The 22,003-nt window shown below is 38.3% G+C and overlaps 1 protein-coding gene and 1 non-coding gene across 3 annotated transcripts in view; both read right to left on the minus strand.

Annotated features, from left to right (window-relative positions):
• The window catches only part of GPR155 (G protein-coupled receptor 155), a 42,827-nt gene that overhangs the window by 18,038 nt on the left and 2,786 nt on the right, over nucleotides 1–22,003 (minus strand). For both annotated transcript variants that reach the window (XM_032355987.1, XM_032355988.1), the window contains exons 2-8: nucleotides 19,761–20,257; nucleotides 11,171–11,570; nucleotides 8,951–9,116; nucleotides 7,927–8,082; nucleotides 5,468–5,551; nucleotides 4,759–4,876; nucleotides 62–146 (exon numbers count right to left, since the gene is read on the minus strand). In XM_032355987.1, the coding sequence (XP_032211878.1) occupies nucleotides 62–146; nucleotides 4,759–4,876; nucleotides 5,468–5,551; nucleotides 7,927–8,082; nucleotides 8,951–9,116; nucleotides 11,171–11,570; nucleotides 19,761–20,226 (1,475 nt within the window). In that variant the 5' untranslated portion in view covers nucleotides 20,227–20,257. The remainder of the gene's footprint in view (nucleotides 1–61; nucleotides 147–4,758; nucleotides 4,877–5,467; nucleotides 5,552–7,926; nucleotides 8,083–8,950; nucleotides 9,117–11,170; nucleotides 11,571–19,760; nucleotides 20,258–22,003) is intronic.
• LOC116598053 lies at nucleotides 9,829–9,965 on the minus strand. Its single transcript, XR_004288942.1, has one exon. It is a non-coding gene; the product is annotated as a U4 spliceosomal RNA (small nuclear RNA).

Here is a 22,003-nt window from a genome sequence, read left to right on the forward strand (position 1 = left end):
GAGACAATGAATAGTAACTGTGTATAGGGAAACATAGGCAAACAGAAAACTATCCACTTACCCCCAGCCAGATATTATGATGATTCCAACAGGAATTTGTACACTCTCTCTCTTTTTCAAAAGAAACAAAGAAACTGCCAGAAGGCCTAAAAACAAGAAACAGAAATTGAAAGGTAGATGGTTACTCTTGATGTTGATCAGACCTCATAGAACTTTAACCAAGCTTATTTCGATGGTAGTCGGGGGTTTAGACCCTAAAATTTACTCTTTCTAAATAAATACTGGCCTCAATATTTTGAAGCATGTTTGTCTCATAATCATTCGTGTTTTCCTTCCTGTATTATTTCTTTACTCAAATCTTCTTGTTTTATATATGAGGAAGTTTTCAAAAGCTCAAATCAGTTTATTCTTTTGACTGGTGTTGAAATCTATGTATTTGTTAAAAAAAATTTTAACTGGATACAAAGCAAGTCTAAAAATAAAACACCCTCACTCTGCCAGTGCTAAGAAAGTACAGGCAATTCTTACCCTGGTTTAGTTTTTGGAAAATGCCCCAAGTCTAAATGATAGAACTTAATACAAATATAATGTGAACTTAATACAAAAACAAATGTTTTAAAACTCTTGAGCGTTCCTTTCATCTTAAATCCAACTATTTATACAAGTAACATCATTTTCCATAAATCCTATGTAGTTGTAGACTCTTAGAGCTTCAGAGTTGGAAGGAATCATTGTTTGAAATGAACACCTTCATTTTATAGATACGGACACAAGGGTTTGCCCAAGCCACATAGCCAGCAGAGGGCAGAGCAGGACTACAAACTCTATCAGTGTTTCTAATAATCATCCATGGACCCCTAGGGTTGTTAAGACATATTCTGCAGGATTTAGACATTTCCGTGAGAAATTTTAAGTCTCTTTGGTATATTTTCAATGATAATCATCTAAGATGCCCGTCTTATAACCATAGCACTGTCTCATAATCTCAGAGCCAGCATCTGGTTAAACGTAAGTTTGAGCCAAGTGAAGGCCAACTATCACAACACAAGATCCCAGCGAAGGTTCTATGGTAGTCTGAAGAGAGAAACGCAGTGAGATGAGCCAGGTCATAAGCCCACACATGAAAGTAAAGGCAAACCACGCTAAAAAAAAAAAAAAAATCCTAACCAGAGGAATGAGTTCCATTTTACATTTCAAGTTGTGATTCAGATTAGCAAAACAAGATCCTTTGTCCTGTCATGAATGTTGCCAATTAGAATTACCAAGTTTGTAATTGGGACCCTCATCTGTGAATCTGCTTCGGTTTTAAAGTTGTTTATTGGGGGGGCGCCTGGGTGGCTCAGTGGGTTAAAGCCTCTGCCTTCGGCTCGGGTCATGATCCCAGGGTCCTGGGATCGAGCCCCGCATCGGGCTGTCTGCTCCGCGGAGAGCCTGCTTCCTCCTCTCTCTCTCTCTGCGTACTTCTGATCTCTATCATTCAAATAAATAAAATCTTAAAAAAAAAAAAAATCTTAAAAAAAAAAAAAAGTTGTTTATTGGGGCGCCTGGGTGGCTCAGTGGGTTAAGCCACTGCCTTCGGCTCAGGTCATGATCTCAGGGTCCTGGGATCGAGTCCCGCATCGGGCTCTCTGCTCGGCAGGGAGCCTGCTTCCCTCTCTCTCTCTCTCTGCCTGCCTCTCCATCTACTTGTGATTTCTCTCTGTCAAATAAATAAATAAAATCTTAAAAAAAAAAATAAAATAAAGTTGTTTATTAGCTGTATATAAGGAATTCATACCCAGACCCAAGACCGTACAGATTAATTAACACTGTGCTAGAATAATACAAATGAACACTGAGGCTCTTGCAAATTGTTTTTCTTTACAGAGAACCCGCAAGTTCAGGAGGTACTTTAATGTCACTGCTCCTTCCTAAATACATTTGTGCCTTCTATAGTTCTAGGTTTTCAACAAGGTACCCAACAGTGTTCTATTATAGCAGTGAGAGCATTCTTCAAAGTCCCAAAGGTCATCATTCTTGCCTTATGCAAAGACTGGTCTAAAAATAGGCCCAGGCTGGTCCTGCATCTCTCCCAGGTTGCTGACAGAAGCTTAGAGTTCCTACCTGAATAGGTTAAACATTTTGGGCCTCACTGAACTCATTTGAAAAACAAAGGACTTACACTATACCAGTGTTTCCAAAGCATGAGACACTATACGAAATTTTTGGACTAGTTTTGTGTTTATTTTAACACGCTAGTGAAAAACTAGCACAGGAAACCTGGGATTTTATTACTATAAGGTTCGATTTATTTAAGTTAAAAAAGTGAGTAAATTTTTAGGGAAAAATTTTAAAAAAAAAGGACAAGTGGCATGCAGATACAGCAAAAACTGTGAAGATGGCAGGCAAATGGGTGAAACTGAAAATGGCTGAACAGGATGATTTAAAACGACACTTCAGGTCTAAAATCCTGTTCTAGCCTAATAATCTCACAGTTGAAGAGCACCTTCACTGGGATCCAGGAATCCAGAACAAGGTCTCTAGATAGATTTTGACATGTATGCTTAAAAAGGTCGGTTTTTTTTTTAAAGACTTTATTTATTTGACAGAGAGAGACCACAAGTAGGCAGAGAGGGAGGGAAGCAGGCTCCCGCTGAGCAGAGAGCCCGATGCGGGGCTTGATCCCAGGTCCCTGAGATCATGACCTGAGCCGAAGGCAGAGGTCTAACCCACTGAGCCACCCAGGCATCCCTGCTTAAAAAGGTTTTAAAGACACTTGGTGATTTCTTTTCTTTTTTTTTTTTTTTTTAAGATTTTATTTATTTACTTGAGAGAGAGACAGTGAGAGAGAGCATGAGCGAGGAGAAGGTCAGAGAGAGAAGCAGACTCCCCATGGAGCTGGGAGCCCGATGCGGGACTCGATCCTGGGACTCCAGGATCATGACCTGAGCCGAAAGCAGTTGTCCAACCAACTGAGCCACTGATACAATGATTTCTGATACAATGATCTATTTGCTGCTCTCCTACTCACATGGTAAACTTAGCCTTAAGAAATGTAAGTATTAGAGATCAAGTTGCCCAACTGTATTTGGGAATAAAAGTCTTTAGGCTCTTTTACTTGACATCTCCTGAAAACTCTTACATTACACAAGATATGTCACCAGCTAGATCCCACGACCTGGCCTTTATTGCTTATCTGCTTGTACAAACACACATATATGCCCCATGTTTTCCCTTGAGTAGTTCTTTCCAGCTTAACTCAGGCAAAAGAACCCATAGGCATAACATCACGTGATACAAACCAAACCGAGCCCTCAAGCAACGGAGGAAGCAACAGGTGGTGGAGGCCACCCAGACCGGGTTGAGCAAAACCCCCGCCTTGCACCTGTGCAGGTGGACCACAAGGGACCTCTGGGATGACCAACAATTACCTTTAACCTCCTTCTAGCAATAAAACCTACACGGAAGGAGGAGCACAAGCCTCATTTACATAGCATACGATACAGTGCACCTCTCCTTAGGGTGCACGTGTGACCTGATACTCACCTTGACACATAGGATGACAAGACTGCCCTCCCTGAATATTCACCCTAACCCTAGACAAAAGGAACCCGTCACCCTTGCTCAGGGAGCCATAGCTTTGGAAGTTATTCCCCACAATCTCCTCATTTGCTGCAAATAGTTTCCTTTGTGTAACAACTCACCTGGTTTAGCTTCAACATGGGGAGTCGCCAAGGAGCGAGCTCACGGTGGTTTGGTTACAGCTGTTTGCTTTTCAAAACCACACATCTTCTTCTGTTTGCACTGAAGTTTTCATTCCAGAACTCCTCACCACATTGTTGCTTCACTTCAAAAGGCTATTGACTTAGATGAGCCCTGCTTTTGATCTCGAAGGCATGAAATCAAAGGCTTGTCCCTCGAAGCCACTTCCTGACACCTGCCTCCTCACAGTGGCTCCAACCAGCCCTACCATGTTACAATTTCCTTTTCTGTGCCATTGTATCAGTTCAGGTTTGTGGTATGGATACAAAACAGCCACCCAGAATGTTTTGCAAACATACCAGAATGTAGGCATCCAAGTTAAACACTATACTTCAAAATGGCAATAGGCTAAAGTGTTTGACTATTTTTTTTGGAGCCAGCTGAAATGAGAAATAGTCTCTCTTACTCTGTACTTTTGTATTTCCATACCCTTTTATTCCTTACTTTTCTTGTTCTTCTATAGCCACTTTCCCTGCTGTTTAATAATATAGTTCTTGTTGGCTGCCTACCACATACCAGGCATAAATACCCATATCTCATTTAGTTTTCAAATAACTCTATAAGGTGAAAAAACCCAATGTCACAGATGGGGAAACTGAGATTGCAAAATTAAGCTATCTGCTGAAGGCAGGGCCAGATTTTTCACTCAGTTTGGTCGGACTCTGATAGTGAGCTCTGGGATATACCTCATGGGCCTCACACTTCCCTGACATCCTCTTCCTCCTTTCTCCACTTGCCTCTAATACCTGATCTCTTGCTGCTTCCAAAAGGGAGCTCTTCTGACCATGGCCAAGAGCCAAAGATCCAGAGGAGAAAGACCATGTGACTGGAAACCCCCAGCATCCAAAGTTGAAATGAGGTCCTATTTCTCTATACCATGGAAACGGAACTTGGCTTCACACATTGCCTATGCTAGTGAGCGCAATGGCCTGAGACAATGCATTAGTCCTGAATTACTAGACTTCAAATAGCTTCTCCTGATGGAAGACCTAAATTTCCATTCACGATGCATCTTACCTGTCCATAGGTAGGTGCTATACAGGGAGCTGTACAATAAAACAAACACCAGAATCTGTCCAACAAAATTTTTTTCTTTAACGAAATTCCATATCATCATTCCAGCACAGACAATAGACTGCAGAAAAAATTATGAACAAAGTCAGTCATAGTCATGTGAGTCAGACAAATGTTTTATTCACAGCAAATTCATTATAATTATTCATTTTAAAGCACTGCTGAATAATTAGCTAGTTATACTAAAACTTCAAGTTTTATGATAAAAATCCTTCTTATGGTCTTTAACAGTGTACATAATCAATTGAAACAAACATTCTAAATACTAATCGTTTCCATAAAATAATAAAAAATAAAGTAATTGTTTACATAAAAAATGTTAAATGTCTTTGCATTATAATTTGAGTCATGCAAACACTTGACTAGAAGAATAAGATAGTGAGAGAGTTCAATTTTTAATGATTATTTCTATTCAAAGTGCAAAATTATCACCAAATGCCATTATTAGCCTCAACTTTATAAGTTCAAGACATATTGTGGTGTATAATATAATTTAGGGATAAATTAATTGTGATCAAGTTGTAATTAATTGCAATTGGTAAAAAGTACTTTCGACGTCATAACTGGAAAAACCCAACCAGATAATTTTCTTCTTTATAGTAGAATAATCAGTGAAAAAAGCATAGTTCTAAGTATCTGTATGTCTACTAACCTGTGCGATGAGTAAATTAGTTGTAAGCATATGTGGAAGCTGTTTGTATTTCTTACTCAAAAGAAGAATAGCCAGAGACCAGATCTTAAAGACAAAAGGTTCAAAGTTATTCAGGTTTCTTAACCTTTGGACTACTTATCAAATAACTCACTGATTGGCTTCTTTAGAGCACTCTCTTTATCCTGGTTCAGAAAGAAATTCCAATATTTTATTTACTTTAATCTGCCTAGTTCCCCAAAGAATATTAAGGTAAATTACCATACCCAAAGTAAAAAAAAAAAATTTAAGATTTTATTTATTTATTTGACAGAGAGAGAGATCACAAGTAGGCAGAGAGACAGCAGAGAAAGAGGAGGAAGCAGGATCCCTGCTGAGCAGAGAGCCCAATGTAGGGCTCAATCCCAGGACCCTGCAATCATGACCTGAGCCGAAGGCAGAGGCTTAACCCACTGAGCCACCCAGGCGCCCCCCAAAGTAAAATTAATAGCATGCAGATGCAATAACATGGATGGACCTGCTAGCGGGCCCATCATGCTAAGTGAAATAATAAGTCAGACAGAGAAACACAAATACTATACCATTTCACTTCTGTGTGGAATCCGAATAACAAACCAAATGAACAAACAAAACAAAACAGACATAGACTCATAGATACAGCAAACTGATGGTCACCAGAGGAGGGAGGAGTAGGGTGGCAGGTGAAACAGGGGAGGTGGACTGAGAAGTACAATTATAAAATAAGTAAGTCCTGGGGATGCAATGTACAACATAGGGAACATGGTCAGTAACATTATAATAACTTCGAACAGTGACAAACGGTGCCTGGGCTTATCATGGGGATCATTTCATAATGTATAAAAGTATCGGATCACCATGATGTATTCCTGAAACTAATTATATGTCATTTATATTTTGGGGAAAACAAAGCATGGAGAGATCCTATTGAAAATTAACTGTTCAAAAATGACAGGGTCAGAAAGCCTAGGTGGCTCAGTCGGTTAAGCATCTGCCTTAAGATTAGGTCATGATCCTGGGATCATGGTCCTTCGACGGAGCCCTGCATCAGGCTCCTTGATCAGCAGGGAGCCTGCTTCTCCCTCTCCCTCTGCCAGCCGCTCCCCGTACTTGTGCATGCTCTCTAGGTCTCTCTCTGACAAATAAATAAATAAAGTCTTTTTTTAAAAAATGACAGGGTCTTTAAGAACTAATGCCTTGACCAAGGCCATGTTCTAACTTCCCCCACCTTGGGTGGCTGGGTAGGACACAGGCTCATAGCCAGCTATTCAGGAAAAGATCTTTCGTGGGAGATGCAGTTACTGAACTCTTCTAATTTTTTTTTTTTTAAGATTTTATTTATTTACTTGACAGAGAGAGATCACTAGTAGGCAGAGAGGCAGGCAGAGAGAGAAAGAGGAGGAAGCAGGCTCTCCGCGGAGCAGAGAGCCCGATGCGGAACTCGATCCCAGGACCCTGAGATCATGACCCGAGCCGAAGGCAGCGGCCTAACCCACTGAGCCACCCAGGCGCCCAACTCTTCTAATTTTGATTCCACCATTGCCTCATGAGATATCCAAATTCCAGGCAGTCTGACTTCAAACAAAGCATACAGCCCACCTTGAGACGAACTATCTTGCATTCCTCATATTTATCAGGACTGGGTTTCTATTCTCCTTCTAAAGTGGCCAGCTACGAATGCTGGTTGATTTCCTTCTTTCTTCTCCCCTCCCTATCAATCAAAATTCATATCATCCCTCTCCCTAGACTGTCCTCTTGTCGAAGAGCACAGATTTTAAGAATGTGTAACAGAAGTGAAATTTCCTAGAAATTACATTAATAACACATTTACTTGTTGTCCACACACACGTTCACCCCCACGTCCTTCTTTTAACAGTAAAAGCGTTTTTTCCCCACCAGAATGCTGCTTGAATTCCATAAGCAACTTGAGCTACAACTCCAGTTGTTAAATGTTTTAGTATTTAATTTGAACTAGATTTATCCAGAAAGCTTCGTTGTCAATCCCTTCCAACCCCATGATTCTACAATTAGCTAATACCAATAGTATTCGTAGAGTGATCTGCCATTTGCAGATGCTTTTCACATGTATTGTCGTATGTAATCCTTAAAAGAACCCATGGAAATAGGTAAAATTAGTATCTCTATTTCCTCGCTGAGAAAACTGCAGCTTAGAAAGACTGAGATAGACGCCTAGTCGGTGATAGGGCCAAAAGCCAGTGCAGGGCTGACTAAATCTCATGCCTCATCTGCTACACAACTCTATCTCTCAGAAGGAAAGGCACAACTCAGAAGGCTGATATCACATTTTAAGGGCAGGTTTTAGTTTTCTCTATTGCATAAGAGATTTTTTAAAATAGATTTTTAAATCCCTAACTTTCTGTTACTAAGCTATTTTCAAACTCATTCTGTGGTTTTCATTCATATTTACAGTGAAATGTACTTACCAAGGAGACAAGGCTGATAATACTTATATCAAAACTAACATTCTGGATGGCATATGCCAATGGCTTAGGGTCCATAGTAGGAAAGGTCAGTAACCAGGCAGAAACGTACATGATTGGTGCAGACACAAATGTGCTTATTACCATCCCTGAGGTTATCTGCAAAAAATGAAATAAAATTGAGAGAAAGGTCATAGTCTCAATAAAACAATGACCCTACATTTTAAATAGTCACAGCACACCAAGGCTTCTAAAATAAAAGCAAGAGTCACTAAAAAGACATCATAAATTCCAGCATGTTCTCAAATACTATATCCCCCTTTCTGAGAGTCCTTAAACAAAAACACAGTTAAGTTCCTTTGGCTCCTCTTCCACTCTATGCTCAATTAATATTCGCATATAACCAGAACTAGACATCCCAAGCTGATGATTATCTTCTGGGTTCTAGAAAGTAAAGCATAGTAATGATCTAATTAAACTGATGACCAATTTCCTTCCACACTATTTCATAAAATATAGGGCAGTAAGATCAATTAAAAAAAATTACCATGTAAACATTTTACAGCCTTTGTTAAACAGTTTAGTTCCTTCAGGTTATATTTTGAAAACATTTAGTGCTATAGATAACATATGCTTAGACACCGTTAATAATTTGGTGTTAATTGATTTTAGCTATTTACTGCAACTGATTATGTGGTGTTTTGCATCTGGTGAATTAACAGTGAATGAAACAGATTTTTTTTTACCCAAATTTCAAAAGTTACCATACTACAAATAAACTTTAGGCTTCAGCAGAAATACAACAATAAAATATTTAAAACTAAAAAAGACTAATGAAAAAAGTTATGGCTGAGAAAAGACCCCAGATTAAGTAATTCTATTACCTGAAGTTACGTGATGCCTCCTTATTTACAATCAAGTAGCTTTCACATATCAAATTCTCATAAAAGACGACTGATCTCTCTGCTTTAAAAATTCATTTTTCTGCTAACTGTACAATTAAACTTAGAAGGTAGCATATACGTACAATCTCTACTTCCATGTTGAACTGTGTTGCAAAGATAGCCACTCCTGGTGCTACAGGAAAGACACCATACAAAAATGCATAATTTGATAGACTTGTATGGTTCACTATACTGTCGCCCTTGTCCAAGAGTTCCACCATTTCTCTGCACAGAAGTGGGAGCACCAGGCTGAAAAAACAAGAAATGTGTCATTCACTCAAAGTACACTGGTCCCCAAGGAGGCGAATGTTTCAGAGAATTGGCATTACGTTATTCTTCTCCTGCCCAAAAGGTCTATCTATTTGCATGCACATATTCTCTATATGCCTACTTGTGAACATTTTGAAAGAATGAAGAATTCAATTTGAGCCACTTCGGTGTAACAGTATTCTAAAAAGTGTTTTCAACATCAGGGATTAGGAGGAAAAAGACCCTCAGCTTTGGTTCCACAAATAATTTTCTCTCCAAAATTTTTTAAAAGTTGTAACTGTAGCTGCCGTTTCTTGTTTCCTCTACCAGAAAACTGAGATGTTAAAAGAAAACAAAAAGATTGATAATCTAAGCAAACTTTTTTCAAGAAAATTACTAAATTTCTTTTTGGAAAGAACCCCTGGTCTTTATTATGATTTGGGGTTTAAATGGTTCATCTGTTGGTAACAGTGCAGCTCATTTAGATTCTGAAAGCCAATAGAAAAACAGGCATCTTACAATTACCTCTTCATTGCTGTGAAGACAAAAGGGTTGGGCAGAGGGAACTGAAACAGCTGAGGTACAGCAGAAAAGTAGTGAAATCCAGACCTGGTGGAGAGTCAGTTATTAAACAAATCCTTTAGGATTCCATAGAAAGAGCATATAAAGGAAGCCGAGCTAATGAAGCTGTCCTCTAAAAAGAACGAGGCCGGGATTGATAACATTGTCATAGTAGCACCTATGGCCTAGTACAGAATACAAAACTGCTCTTACATGTACTTTTTCAATTAGCAATAATCGCGCCTCGGATAAACCTCATTGGCTACGATACTGCCACTGCGCAAAGCTTACATGTACTTTTTAATTTAAAAAATAGATAAAAATATCTAATAGAGATCAAAGACCCAGAAAAAAAGTTTTTTGTTTTTTGGTTTTTTTTTTTTAGGAAAAAATATTTTTACAATGAGAATATTTAAATATTACTTGTAAGTTGAAGTTGACAATACTATTAACATTAGAACCAGGGGTGCCTGGGTGGCTCAGTGGGTTAAGCCCTTGCCTTTGGCTCTGGTTGTGATCTTGGGTCCTAGGATTGAGTCTCACATCGGGCTCTCTGCTCAGCAGGGAGCCTGCTTCCCTTCCTCTCTCTCTGCCTGCCTCTCTACCTACTTGTGATCTCTGTCTGTCAAATAAATAAATAAAATCTTAAAAAACAAACAAACATTAGCACTGTATTTATGACTGTGGCAATATTAATTAATACTTCGTTTAAAAAATTAATACTTTGTTTCCAAGGAACATAACGCCACACCATAAATAATTTTCAAAAGTTATATTCATTTTTATTATTTTGGGAAAATATAGACCCTATCTCATATTGCACTGCTTTCGTGAATTTAACAGTTTACACAAGGCTAATTTCAACAGTTAAGTATGCCCAAAGTGCATTGGGGTAGTGTCACAGTAAAATTATGTCCCCTTCACCATGAAGTACAACTCTGTGGCTAATGAACTAAGTAAGCTGAAGAACTGTTGACTAAGGAACTGATACAAACTTTATTTGATAAGCTAGGATCAGATAGTTGAGAATAATCATTTGTATGGACTTCCCTATTTAGAAAGTTCAACCGCCCACAGAATTATAGAATATCTTCCCCAAACTCATGAAAACAAGCTTGCACTCAAAATTATTGTTTTCATCACGACCAATAGGGCTTTAAAAGATTGGAAAACTCAGAAATCCTGTAAAATTTCCTTTAAAAATATGATCAAACTGGGACATTAGGAGATATTAAGTAAGATTATAAAAAAGTTAAAGGGAAACCAATAGTCTTTATCTTCTGGCAGTAAAATGGAAAGAATAACTTACACAGAATAAGGCAGTAGCTTTCCACAATATACCAACACCACATTTTCCTTTAAATGACAGCTACTCAGACGAGAGTATTACTATCAGATTATTTAGGGGAGAAACAGTTGCAAAAACATCTCAGGAACTGGCTAAACAAGGCTTTCACAAAGTACAGTCCCCAAGTTAAAGAAATGGAACTTACAGTTTAGCTGTGATGAGAAGAATTAGTACAACAAATGCTGACTTCTTCAGTTTCTTTATTTTCCCCACCATTGTAAGACCAAGATAAAATAGAGCTGCTCCCGAGAAAGAATTTGCAAGTCCATCAAGAAAATTTTCCATATATATGGGCACTTTTTGATCAAGAATAAAATTGAAGGCAATGCCAATGAAAACCATAAATACTATTGGGTTCTGTAATACACGCAGAAGTCCAAGTCCCACAATTTTCACTTTGTTTTGAGAAGCATTTTGAGTGTCTTTCCACTTCTGGATTTCACAGAAGATAAATCCTATAGGGTTCAACATCATAAGAGATATTGGGGCCACCAAGTAAATGTACTGGAGATATTCTGGGTATGTGGTTTGATACAAAGCTTCAACTGCAAAACACGAATGAAAATTGCTTTAAAAATGATTACCACAGAAATGCAGTAATATATTATGTACATAATGTTTTCCATGCTTAATTATAACATATTGTAAATTTATATAAGTAGTGCACAATGACCTCATTAGCCTACTTTGAAAAAGTAAATTTTAGTAATAAAGCTTACAAGGAAGAAGAACACACTATATTAAATGATATTTAGCCTATGAAATGATGATCAACTTTAAAAAATTATTGTTAGTGAGGGGTGCCTGGGTGGTTCTGTCAGTTAAGCATCTGACTTCCGCTCAGGTCATGATCTCAAGGTCCTAGGGGACTGAGCCCCATGGCAGGATCTCCGCTCAGTGGGGAGTCTGCTTCTCCCTCTGCTCCTGCTCCCTCCCCTCTCTCCCTCTCACAAATAAATAAATAAAATCTTTAACAAAATTACTGTTCGTGAGACCCACTAATTTTTACTATGTAGAGGCTAAGACTAGTCTCAAAAAAAGGGCAGAATTGTAGAATCCTTAAAAAAAATTCCAAACACAGGGGCGCCTGGGTGGCTCAGTGGGTTAAAGCCTCTGCCTTCGGCTCAGGTCATGATCTCAGGGTCCTGGGATTGAGCTCCGCATCGGGCTCTCTGCTCAGTGGAGAGCCTGCTTCCCCCTCTCTCTCTGCCTGCCTCTCTGCCTACTTGTGATCTCTGTTTTAAAAAATTTTTTTTTCAAACACAAATCTAGTAAGGAATTAAACATTTAAGTAGTAATAGCAACAAGGTGATTTGATTCCCTTAGAGAGGTTTCAACTGGAGCGGGGAACCGAAGCCAGACTACCGAGGTTGGGAGATAAGAGTAGGAGACAATGAAAGAAATAATGGGCACTGAAGCGATAGAGTCCAAGCTATCGTGGAAAAGAAGCAAAGATGGCAGGTGGCTCTCAGACAAAATGCAGAGGAGTCAGACACAGGAGGTCCCTCCGAAGTCCAAAAATGATGAGTAGTTGGAAGGTCAGGAGTTCAGAGTAAGTCAGATAGTTGACCTACTGATCTTAATATATCCCAGGTGCCTAGGTCCAAGATATGCCGTGGGAGTTGGTGGCTGAAAGGGACTAGAGGAAACTTCACTGGAGTTGGAAAAGTCAGGCACTGAAAGGGAGAGGATTTAATGGGTAGTACACATGGATGCTAATGTCAAACCAGATAATGGCAGGGGCATCTGGGCGGCTTAGTCAGTTAAGCATCTGCCTTTGGCTCAGGTCATGATCCCAGGGTCCTGGGACTTAGCTCCATATCAGGCTCCCTGCTTAGTGGGGAGCCTCTTCTCCCTTTCCCTCTGCCTGCCACTCCCCCTGCTTATACTCTCTTCCTCTCTGTGTCAAATAAATGAATAAAATCTTTTTTAAAAAAAAGATAATGGCAAGATTTGGTAGTCTAGAAGACAATGAGCCAATTATTAAAGTCCTCACTAAAGGAGGAGGAATGATCAGAATGAGGTCACCAGATGAGAGCAATGAGGATGAACAGACTAGGTAGGCCATATGAAACCCAAAGAAGTAGTTCCTATGAAGAGCAGAGAATAACGGCCTAGCAGAGGTACGAGGCGTCTATGAGGATGCCAGCTCTGCCTGCATGTAGGTTGCAGGTGAAGAGAAAATAAGCAACCTCCATTTGAGAGGAATGAAAAGGAATGAATGCTTTCAGGAAGACCCAGTGAAGATGCTGAAGAATTAGGAATGAAAAGGTGAATCTAAGGAAGGTTCAGGAGGGGAATACAGTAGAGTCATGTGAGTACACATTTAACAAACACAAATTCAACTACGCTCTCTTTTTTCCCCCACAAGGCATGTTCCCAAACACAAACTAAATATATCACTTGTTCATGGAGGAAAAACAATGCAAGAGAAAAAAACCTGGCTGTGTTAGACTTATGAGAAATGGAACAATGTACACAAAGTATGTGTTTTGTATTTTGTGGGCGATTTAAGGGATTTTTCAAGGATGTGACGCAACATGATAACTTTGGAACCTAACCAGTGCATAAAATGAGTCTCCCTGCAAGAGGCTAGGTGGGTTGGATTAGACTTCTGTTTGTTGGTGGACTAACAGTTGGTGGTTTGGTCTTGAGTTGATCAGAGCAACTTAGACCCTTGGAGTAAGCAACCTGGTCTCCAGGCACATTTTTGGCAGTGAGTTCCAAAATTCAAGCTAATACGTATAAAGGATGATTCATAGATAATTGGAGGCTGAGAAAGATAGATTAACAACAACAACAAAAAAGAACAGCCACAATCACTTGCTAAGATAGAGGCAATCATGTGAAAAAAATGTAAAAGATTAGATTTCTCAATTTACATTAAGATAAAGTTACACAGGTAGGAAAATATATTTGTTTACTTACTCAGGATACATAAGTTCAGTTAATGTCAAGCACATGTCCGGTACAGTTATGTAACTAGATTATATAACCTTTAGAAGTCTACCTGGTTCTCATTAGCTAAAACCTATTTTGTAGGATTCCATTCCCTTTTTTTCAGCTAAGCACATACTGGGGTCTATAATACCCCTGAAACGAAGCAGAGGCTAAACAAAACATACTCGATTACATAAAATTTCACAAATTCTTCCCATTGATTTCCAACCTAGATATACAAGTTCTGTATCTCTTAGTGGTTTTCTTTCATGTTTCATAAAGTTTCAACTTCTAAGTTAAAAAAAAAAAAAAGGCGTCACTTTTGATAACTATTTCTAGACCCGTCCACTCCTTCTGAACAGATATTCCATCTCTAAGAGAAAATCTTAAGTTTTAAAATAGAGAATACACTTTGGAAAAGCCTTATGTTTTCTACCTGAGTTCAGAAATTTTCCCAAGTGGCCAAAATAAAATGCATAAGGTGTTTCCTCTGACAACCTTCAGCAGACAAAGCCCCTTAGGCTAATGCTTTTCTCCAGAAATTTACTCTCTCTGCACTCCAGCATTTCATCACCATCTGATAATGGACCATAGATTGTTTTAAAAGCTCAATGCAAGTTTGAGCAGCAGTTTTTTATTATCTACAGCTAACCAACCACTCTGTCCAACCACTAAGTCCATTCTTCTTTCCCTGGACCTTTTCTATTTTCTCCTCTTGAGCCACTAGTCAAAAATCTCAAAATTGGATTAATGTGTTTACCAACTTAGATCCTTTTGGTTTTTCTCGACCACTCCCTTGATCCATTTTATTCACTGCTGACAATATCCTCTAAATCTTAACTTTCAAAACATAATGATTTTCCCACAGTTCTTACCTCCCACAAGAACGAATCAACATGTTGATCATCATACCCCAACTTCTTGAAGTCTCTCTTTCCTCACCCAAATCTTGCCTACAGTTTAAGGCCTGTCTCAGGTATCAGTGCTTCCCCCTGGTCTTCAGTCTCTGTCCTGGACCTCCCCTCTGGATGGCTCTGGCTCCTTTTGTTTCCTATTAGTGCCCCTTCATCCCATTCTGACTTCCTTGATGGCATCACTTCAGAGCCCTCAGGTCCCAGCACAGGGCTGAGCAAATCTGTAAATACTTGCTGAATGCAATTAGCACATCAATGAATGTCAAAGTTTTCAAAGTAAAAATATATTTTGTAACACACAGCGATTAATATCTAATTGTTCTCTTTTAGATCTCTTTCTTTTTATACCCATTTTTTTCTTTTTCCACACGCTGAATTTTTATAAAGCAGGTTACTAGCAGCACATTTTGAGTCAGCTGAACCAGTATATGAAGGTGAAAAAGGCACAATCTAAAGGGAGAGCAAAAACTGGGAATAAATAAATATTTGTCAAATCATGAGAAGAACAGGGCTCAACGTGGAAATTTCAGTCCACTTCTGCCATTCGTTTGCATAATTAAAGTTACATATTTATCTGTGAATTGGCATTGCTTCTATTACCAATCAAAAGATGGCTTTTTAAATTGACATATATGAAAGCAGTGACCTATACCAACAAATTAGATTTATAATGATTATGTCAAGCATTAAGTTCTAATTAATTAACGCTTACAAATAAAGCTCTTGGGGGGAGGAGAGAATCCTACTATGAGGAACTAAAAGACAAAATTAGCCACCCACTGGGGCTCCTATTTTGATTCCTGCCGGGCTTCAATCCCTAGCAAACAACACAAAGACCCAGACAAGATCATTCTATTATTTAATGGCATATGGTTAAATGCTTCATTTCCTTTCTGTTTACAGCTCAAGCACTAGAGCATAATTATGATTAGTCGGGGTACTTATGCTATCAGCATTGTTTGAAGAATAAATTATAGGATTTAACTATGCCTTATTAGTATCTTTTAATGACAGAGGTAGGGAATGATTCTGTTTTGCTGAAATCAACATTTCACCTTGGTAGATTCTTCCTTTCTTCTCGAACTCATAATTCTTAAAGTAGCTTTGAAAAGAATTGTTCTAAAAAATAGCGAGCTTCTCTATTAGTCTGTTAAATGCACTGTAGCCTTCTGCCACTTGAATATAGATAAATCATTTGAATATAATTTCATAGGCTTATAGTTGGCATAAAATAGAGAAAAAGGAACCATGAATGTCCTTTCTCTTTATTCATTAGCTTATCTTCTACTGAGCTTTCTCCTGAGTCACCTATAAATTGGACTGATACTGTGGAACAAAAGCAGTCTTAAAAAGGACATTTCTCATAAGATATGATGTTTATCTGTTAACAAAAGAGTGGAAATTCCTGGGAGACATCACACAACAAACAGAAAGAAAGTGTCTTCTCTCCAGAGATAGTCTTCTCTGTCCACCCTAAGAATGCCCAGAAGGCAGATGGGTAAGGGCAGCAATAAAAAATCAGCTCCTCGGAACAGATACACAGTCCTATAGCTCCGTACTACCCCTTCCAATCTGCAGACACCTGAGAAAGCACTTTTGTGTATACTACTGGGTTTCTGGTAAGGTTATTGTCTACAATCTAATGTAGTAAGAGCTCTTACATTATTTGTAATTTTTTTTTTACTTCATTTTTTTAAAGAAAGAGTTTCTTTCTTTGAAAGATTTTATTTATTTGACAGAAAGAGACGCAGCGAGAGAGAGAACACAGGCAAGGGGAGTGAGAGAGGGAGAAGCAGTCTTCCTGCGGAGCAGGCAGCTGGATGTGGGGCTCAATCCCAGGACCCCAGGATCATGACCTGAGCCGAAAGCAGATGCTCAACAACTGAGCCACCAAGGTGCCCCCATTATTTGTAGTTTAAAACCAAAAAATGATGACTCAAATTTTACCAGGATAATCATCAGGGAAATTGGACTAGCATATTGCTGGGAACATGATTACCACCAAACTCAGTGATCCAAAGTGGAACATAAGAAAAACGGTGATGAAGATAGCTGACTACATTTTTTTTTTTTAAGATTTTATTTATTTATTTGACAGAGACCACAAGTAGGCAGAGAGGCAGGCAGAGAGAGAGGGGGAAGCAGGCTCCCTGCCGAGCAGAGAGCCCGACGTGGGGCTCGATCCCAGGACCCTGGGATCCTGGGATCATGACCTGAGCCGAAAGCAGAGGCTTAACCCACTGAGCCACCCAGGCGCCCCTGACTACATTTTTGATTTAAAGATTCTGCCTTAACATGAAAATGCATAAGCTCATCTAATTGGTCTTTTCCACTGCCACTCATTTCATGGAATACCTTTAGAATAATATAAAGAGGGGCGTCTAGATGGCTCAGTGGGTTAAAGCCTCTGCCTTCAGCTCAGGTCATGATCCCAGGGTCCTGGGATTGAGCCCCGCATCGGGCTCTCTCCTCAGCAAGGAACCTGTTTCCTCCTCTGTCTCTGCCTGCCTCTCTGCCTACTTATGATCTCTGTCAAATAAATAAATAAAATCTTTAAATAGAATTAATATAAAGATAAAGAAGATCTTTGATTTTCTCTGATATGAATGGGTTATGGGCTAGTTAGGTCTTCTACAGATTAAATGGGTATGTTACATAACTGTGTGGCATAAGAGAATGCCTAGGATTTAGAGCCAAAAGACCTAAGGTTTGGATCTCAGTCACATTAGCTGTGTGACCTGAGAGAGACAATGAAACCTCTCTAAGCCAGTCTCCTTATTTGAAAATGAGGATTAAAAATATCTGCCCTACCTCAGGTAAGTATATAAGAAGATATAAAGTTACAAATGTTAGTTCTGTTTAGTTGTGGATTTACTAGTCTATGAGAACATGAAACTATATATAGTTTATGCCTAAATTAAGATAATGTAATATTTGTTACTTAACACTATAATACTGAGCCATTTATAAAGTCTTTATGCCACAAATACCTCAAGTTTACATTATTTAATGCTCCTGAGGAGATGAACTTTTATTTCCAAAGTGTTTTATTTCCAATGTCTTTATTTAAATCCTTGGTTTAGGAGCACCTGGGTGGCTCATTTGTTAAGTGTCTGCCTTTGGCTCAGGTCATGATCTCAGGGTCCTGGGATCGACCTCCGCATTGGGCTCCCTGCTCTGCGGGGAAGCCTCCTTCTCCCTCTCCCTCTGTCACTCCCCCTGCTTGTGTTCCTGCTCTTATTGTGTCTCGCTCTGTCAAATAAATAAATAAAATCTTTAAAAATAAAATAAATGCTTGGTTTATCCTAATTTTAAAATTCAATAACCTTAAAGGAACACCTTTATAGCTACTATTTATAGCTTAGTCATCTAGGAGCCCGGATTTTTCTCGCTCATAAACCTGCTTTACTCAGAGTTATTTAATTTCTAAGATTTAGCTCCATTTCTGGTAAGCAAGATGGAGGAGGGTCAAAGGAAGGGGGAAAAAAAAGTATACCCAGTAGAATCTTTTTGGTGCCAAAGGTGAAATAATTAACAGTTTGGGTGGGGGGAGAGTTTTAAAACTACTGAATAAGGATCTGAAAGTTAATGGTAGTTTTCAGTTGTCCACTTTGATAAATTTCTTTCAGTCTCTGCTCAGAAGATATACCTTCAGAGAGGCTTTTATTGACGCCCTATATCAAACAGAACCTCCTCATTCCAAGCCCTTTATACTACTTTATTTTTATGGTCCTTGTCATTACCTGATATTATTTTAATTTTAATTTTATTTTCACATTAAAATGTAAGTTTAATATGAATGAGGACTTTGTTGTAGTCCCAGCAGCTAGCACAATCATGGGTACATAACAGTCCCCGTGAAGGTGTGCATGAATGTATGACTATATCCGTTAATATTCAGGTCCTCACACCATGACACATGGTCAAAGCATAACATAAACTGTAATTTAAAAATAAAAATATAAAAAGTAGCTACTAAGTAGTTAGTACTTAGGGTGTTCTGGAAAAAAGAGTATGTTCAAGATATTCCCAGATTGGTATGTTTTATCAGGAAAACACACATAGAAGCATAAAATTAGCCTGCCTAAAGAGTTGGAAAGGTTAAGAAGGAAATGCTGAAAAGGCAAAAGCACTCACCATTTTCGTTCTTATACAAGAAATTAACTTAAACTGAAGTATACTGACTCTCTGAATAACAAGCTCAACAACAAAATTTAATGTAAAACTATGTATATGCCAAATGGTAAGAAAAATGAGGGAGGGAAAAGAAGTCACTCTTAAGTTTCCACTACTAACATTTAATAACTACTTTTATGCAGACATATATCTATCTTTCTTATGTAATTTAAATCAGAAACTCATCCCTCTGGAGCCTGAGCTTCTTTTGTGTGAATGGTGAGAAGAAAAAGAATATATTTGAAAGACGATTTATAAAGTTTATTTAGACATGACTATTTATTTTAGGTCAACATTTGAAGGAGCTTCAAACTCCAAAGTTAAGGAAAAAAGAGAATTCATCCTAAAGTAAGAAATACTTAAGAAAAAATATGAGAGATTTAAAAAAATTTTTTTTTTTTTAAGATTTATTCCCTTTTGGGGGTAGGCATTGTGGGTTGATACAGAGATTTGGAATGAGGTTTTGTGATTTTCTTTTTTTTTTAAGTAAACTCTACCCCCAATGTAGGGCTCAAGTTCATGGGCCCCAAGGTCAAGAGCCACATGCTCTAAAAATTGAGCCAACCAGGTGCCCCAAGAGATATTTTTTAGATATAAGTAAATATCTACCACTAACAAATGCCTAAATAAATTAAAAGACTAAATTTTTCTACTTCCTAAAACACTCAAATTTTTTAAAAACTTGAAAAATAAAAAGTAACTTACCTATAGGATATCCCAATGCAAAGTCATTACTTTGTGTGGCAAAAATAGGGAATAGTCCAGCTTTGCTAAATCGACTGTCAGGACTGGCAACCAATAAGGTTAATACACAGACAATAAAAAATACAGAAGCTTTGGCAATCAAGATACTGTATAGGAAAGACCAATCCACATTGGAAAAATTAAGTACAACCATATTTTTGAATAATAAAGCTGGAAGTGCAAATCTGGAGACAAAATTTCCCAGTCCTTTGGCCTGTGTTGATGTTATGACATTAGCTCTTCCTGCTATGTAGCCACAAAGGACAATGCCAAAACATTCTAGTAAGGCTGGAAAAAGCCTCGTTATTGACATTGAAGGTGGGTCATTAGTGGAATTAAATCTATGCACCACTGTTGAGGACAAAGTCTTGCTCATATTGACTGCAATGGTTAAGTTCTCTGCAGGTAAATCAGAAAACGAATCCATTTTCTTTCACCCTCCAACTCCAACCAGATTTCTGGAAAGAAAGGAAGAAAGATTCAGTGCAACAATCAATAATGAGAATAATTCTAGTTGAAAGCATACACTAGCAAACCTAGACTTATCAAATGACCAAATAAATATATATACTTTCTTCAACAACCACCAGAGAAAAATACAATGAAAAAAAAAAAGGGTGAGAGTTTTTGCTAACAATAACCTCTTTTTTTTTTTTTTAAGATTTTATTTATCCACTTGACACAGAGAGAGAGAGATCACAAGAAGGCAGAGAGAGAGAGAGAGAGAGGAGGAAGCAGGCTCCCTGATGAGCAGAGAGCCCGATATGGGTCTTGATCCCAGGACCCTGGGATCACAACCTGAGATGAAGGCAAAGGCTTTAACCCACTGAGCCACCCAGGTGCCCCAATAATAACCTCTTTATCTCAAAGGTGGGTCAGCTCAAAATATTTATGTTGCTGTCCTATGTTCAGTATCAGACATGAATAAAATAAGATTAATAAATATGACAGTTGCAGGGATACCCCATGGCTTTCCCCCATGATTCACACTTGAGCTTCACCTAGTGGGTAAGAGCCTGGGGCCCACAGAACCTCTCCTGAATGTCTACCTGCGTCCCAAATTCTATGAAAATTTCAGTGCTCGAGGCTACTGTCTACCCTGTGGTCATATCCTAGTAGAGGACAGGAAGAAGAGTATAGTAGAATATCACATAGTAACTTTATCCGGTAATTTTCCTCATCTGTGAAATGGCAATGATAGTACCTACCTCATGGGGACTTGAGATTAAGTCCTTATAATCACGTCTGGCACAAAGTAATCACTTAACAAAAGTTAAATACAACTTTTGGTAGCCCATAAAAGAGAATGAAAGAAATGATGATGGCATCCAACCGGGCTACCCTTAGCTTCATTTAAAGTAGCCTCATATATTTGCTTTCTTGAATGCTCCATAGTCTCTTTGTGTCACAGGGGCTTTGTACATGCAGTTCAGTATAAAATGTTCTCTTCTTTACTTGCCACTGTCTGTATAATAATATGTGTTCACCCTCTAAATCATATAGTTCAGGAGTTTCTTCACCACATTAGGCTTCATTAACCCCATAGCTAGGTCTTTATCAAGTAGAATCATGTTCTTTACCTGTAGGCTACTTTTCTCAGTTTATAATTATACCATGCATTAGAATGACTATTTGGTTTATGTCTATCTCTTTCACTAGACTTTAAGTGCCACTGAAGTAGGGACTCTGCATGTTTTTGCTCACTGTTGTACCCCCACACCCAGCACGGTGCCTGGCACACAGGAGGCACTAATACAATACACAGTTATTATATATAATTAATTATATAATTATGTATATATATTATATATATATTAATGATGAAGGACTAAAATATTAAACTTTTCACCTTTTAGTGGATCAATGTTCTCTTTTATGAACTATCTAGTTCATGGGCAGAAACCTTTTTTTCCTGAATGATAAAGTATTCTAAGTTTTACACTACAGCAACAGGCCCAAGACCAAAATGTTAAAGAACACAAAATGTGTTGTGAAATGTTTTAAAGATGTTCAGAAAATGCTAAAGCAAGAAAATACTTTATGCTAACATTACAATACTTATCAGACTCCTTCTTGTTGCCAGGGACACAATGAATATGAGGTTTGGGCAACTTTGCAACTAATCGGCTTTAATTAGTAATTTGAAATTAATATGGTGACAATTGCCAATTTCTAAGTGATTATTCAGGGTTGATCATCTAAAG

The sequence above is a fragment of the Mustela erminea genome, chromosome 8, assembly GCF_009829155.1.
Source record: "Mustela erminea isolate mMusErm1 chromosome 8, mMusErm1.Pri, whole genome shotgun sequence".
In the NCBI taxonomy this organism is placed as follows: Eukaryota; Metazoa; Chordata; class Mammalia; order Carnivora; family Mustelidae; genus Mustela; species Mustela erminea.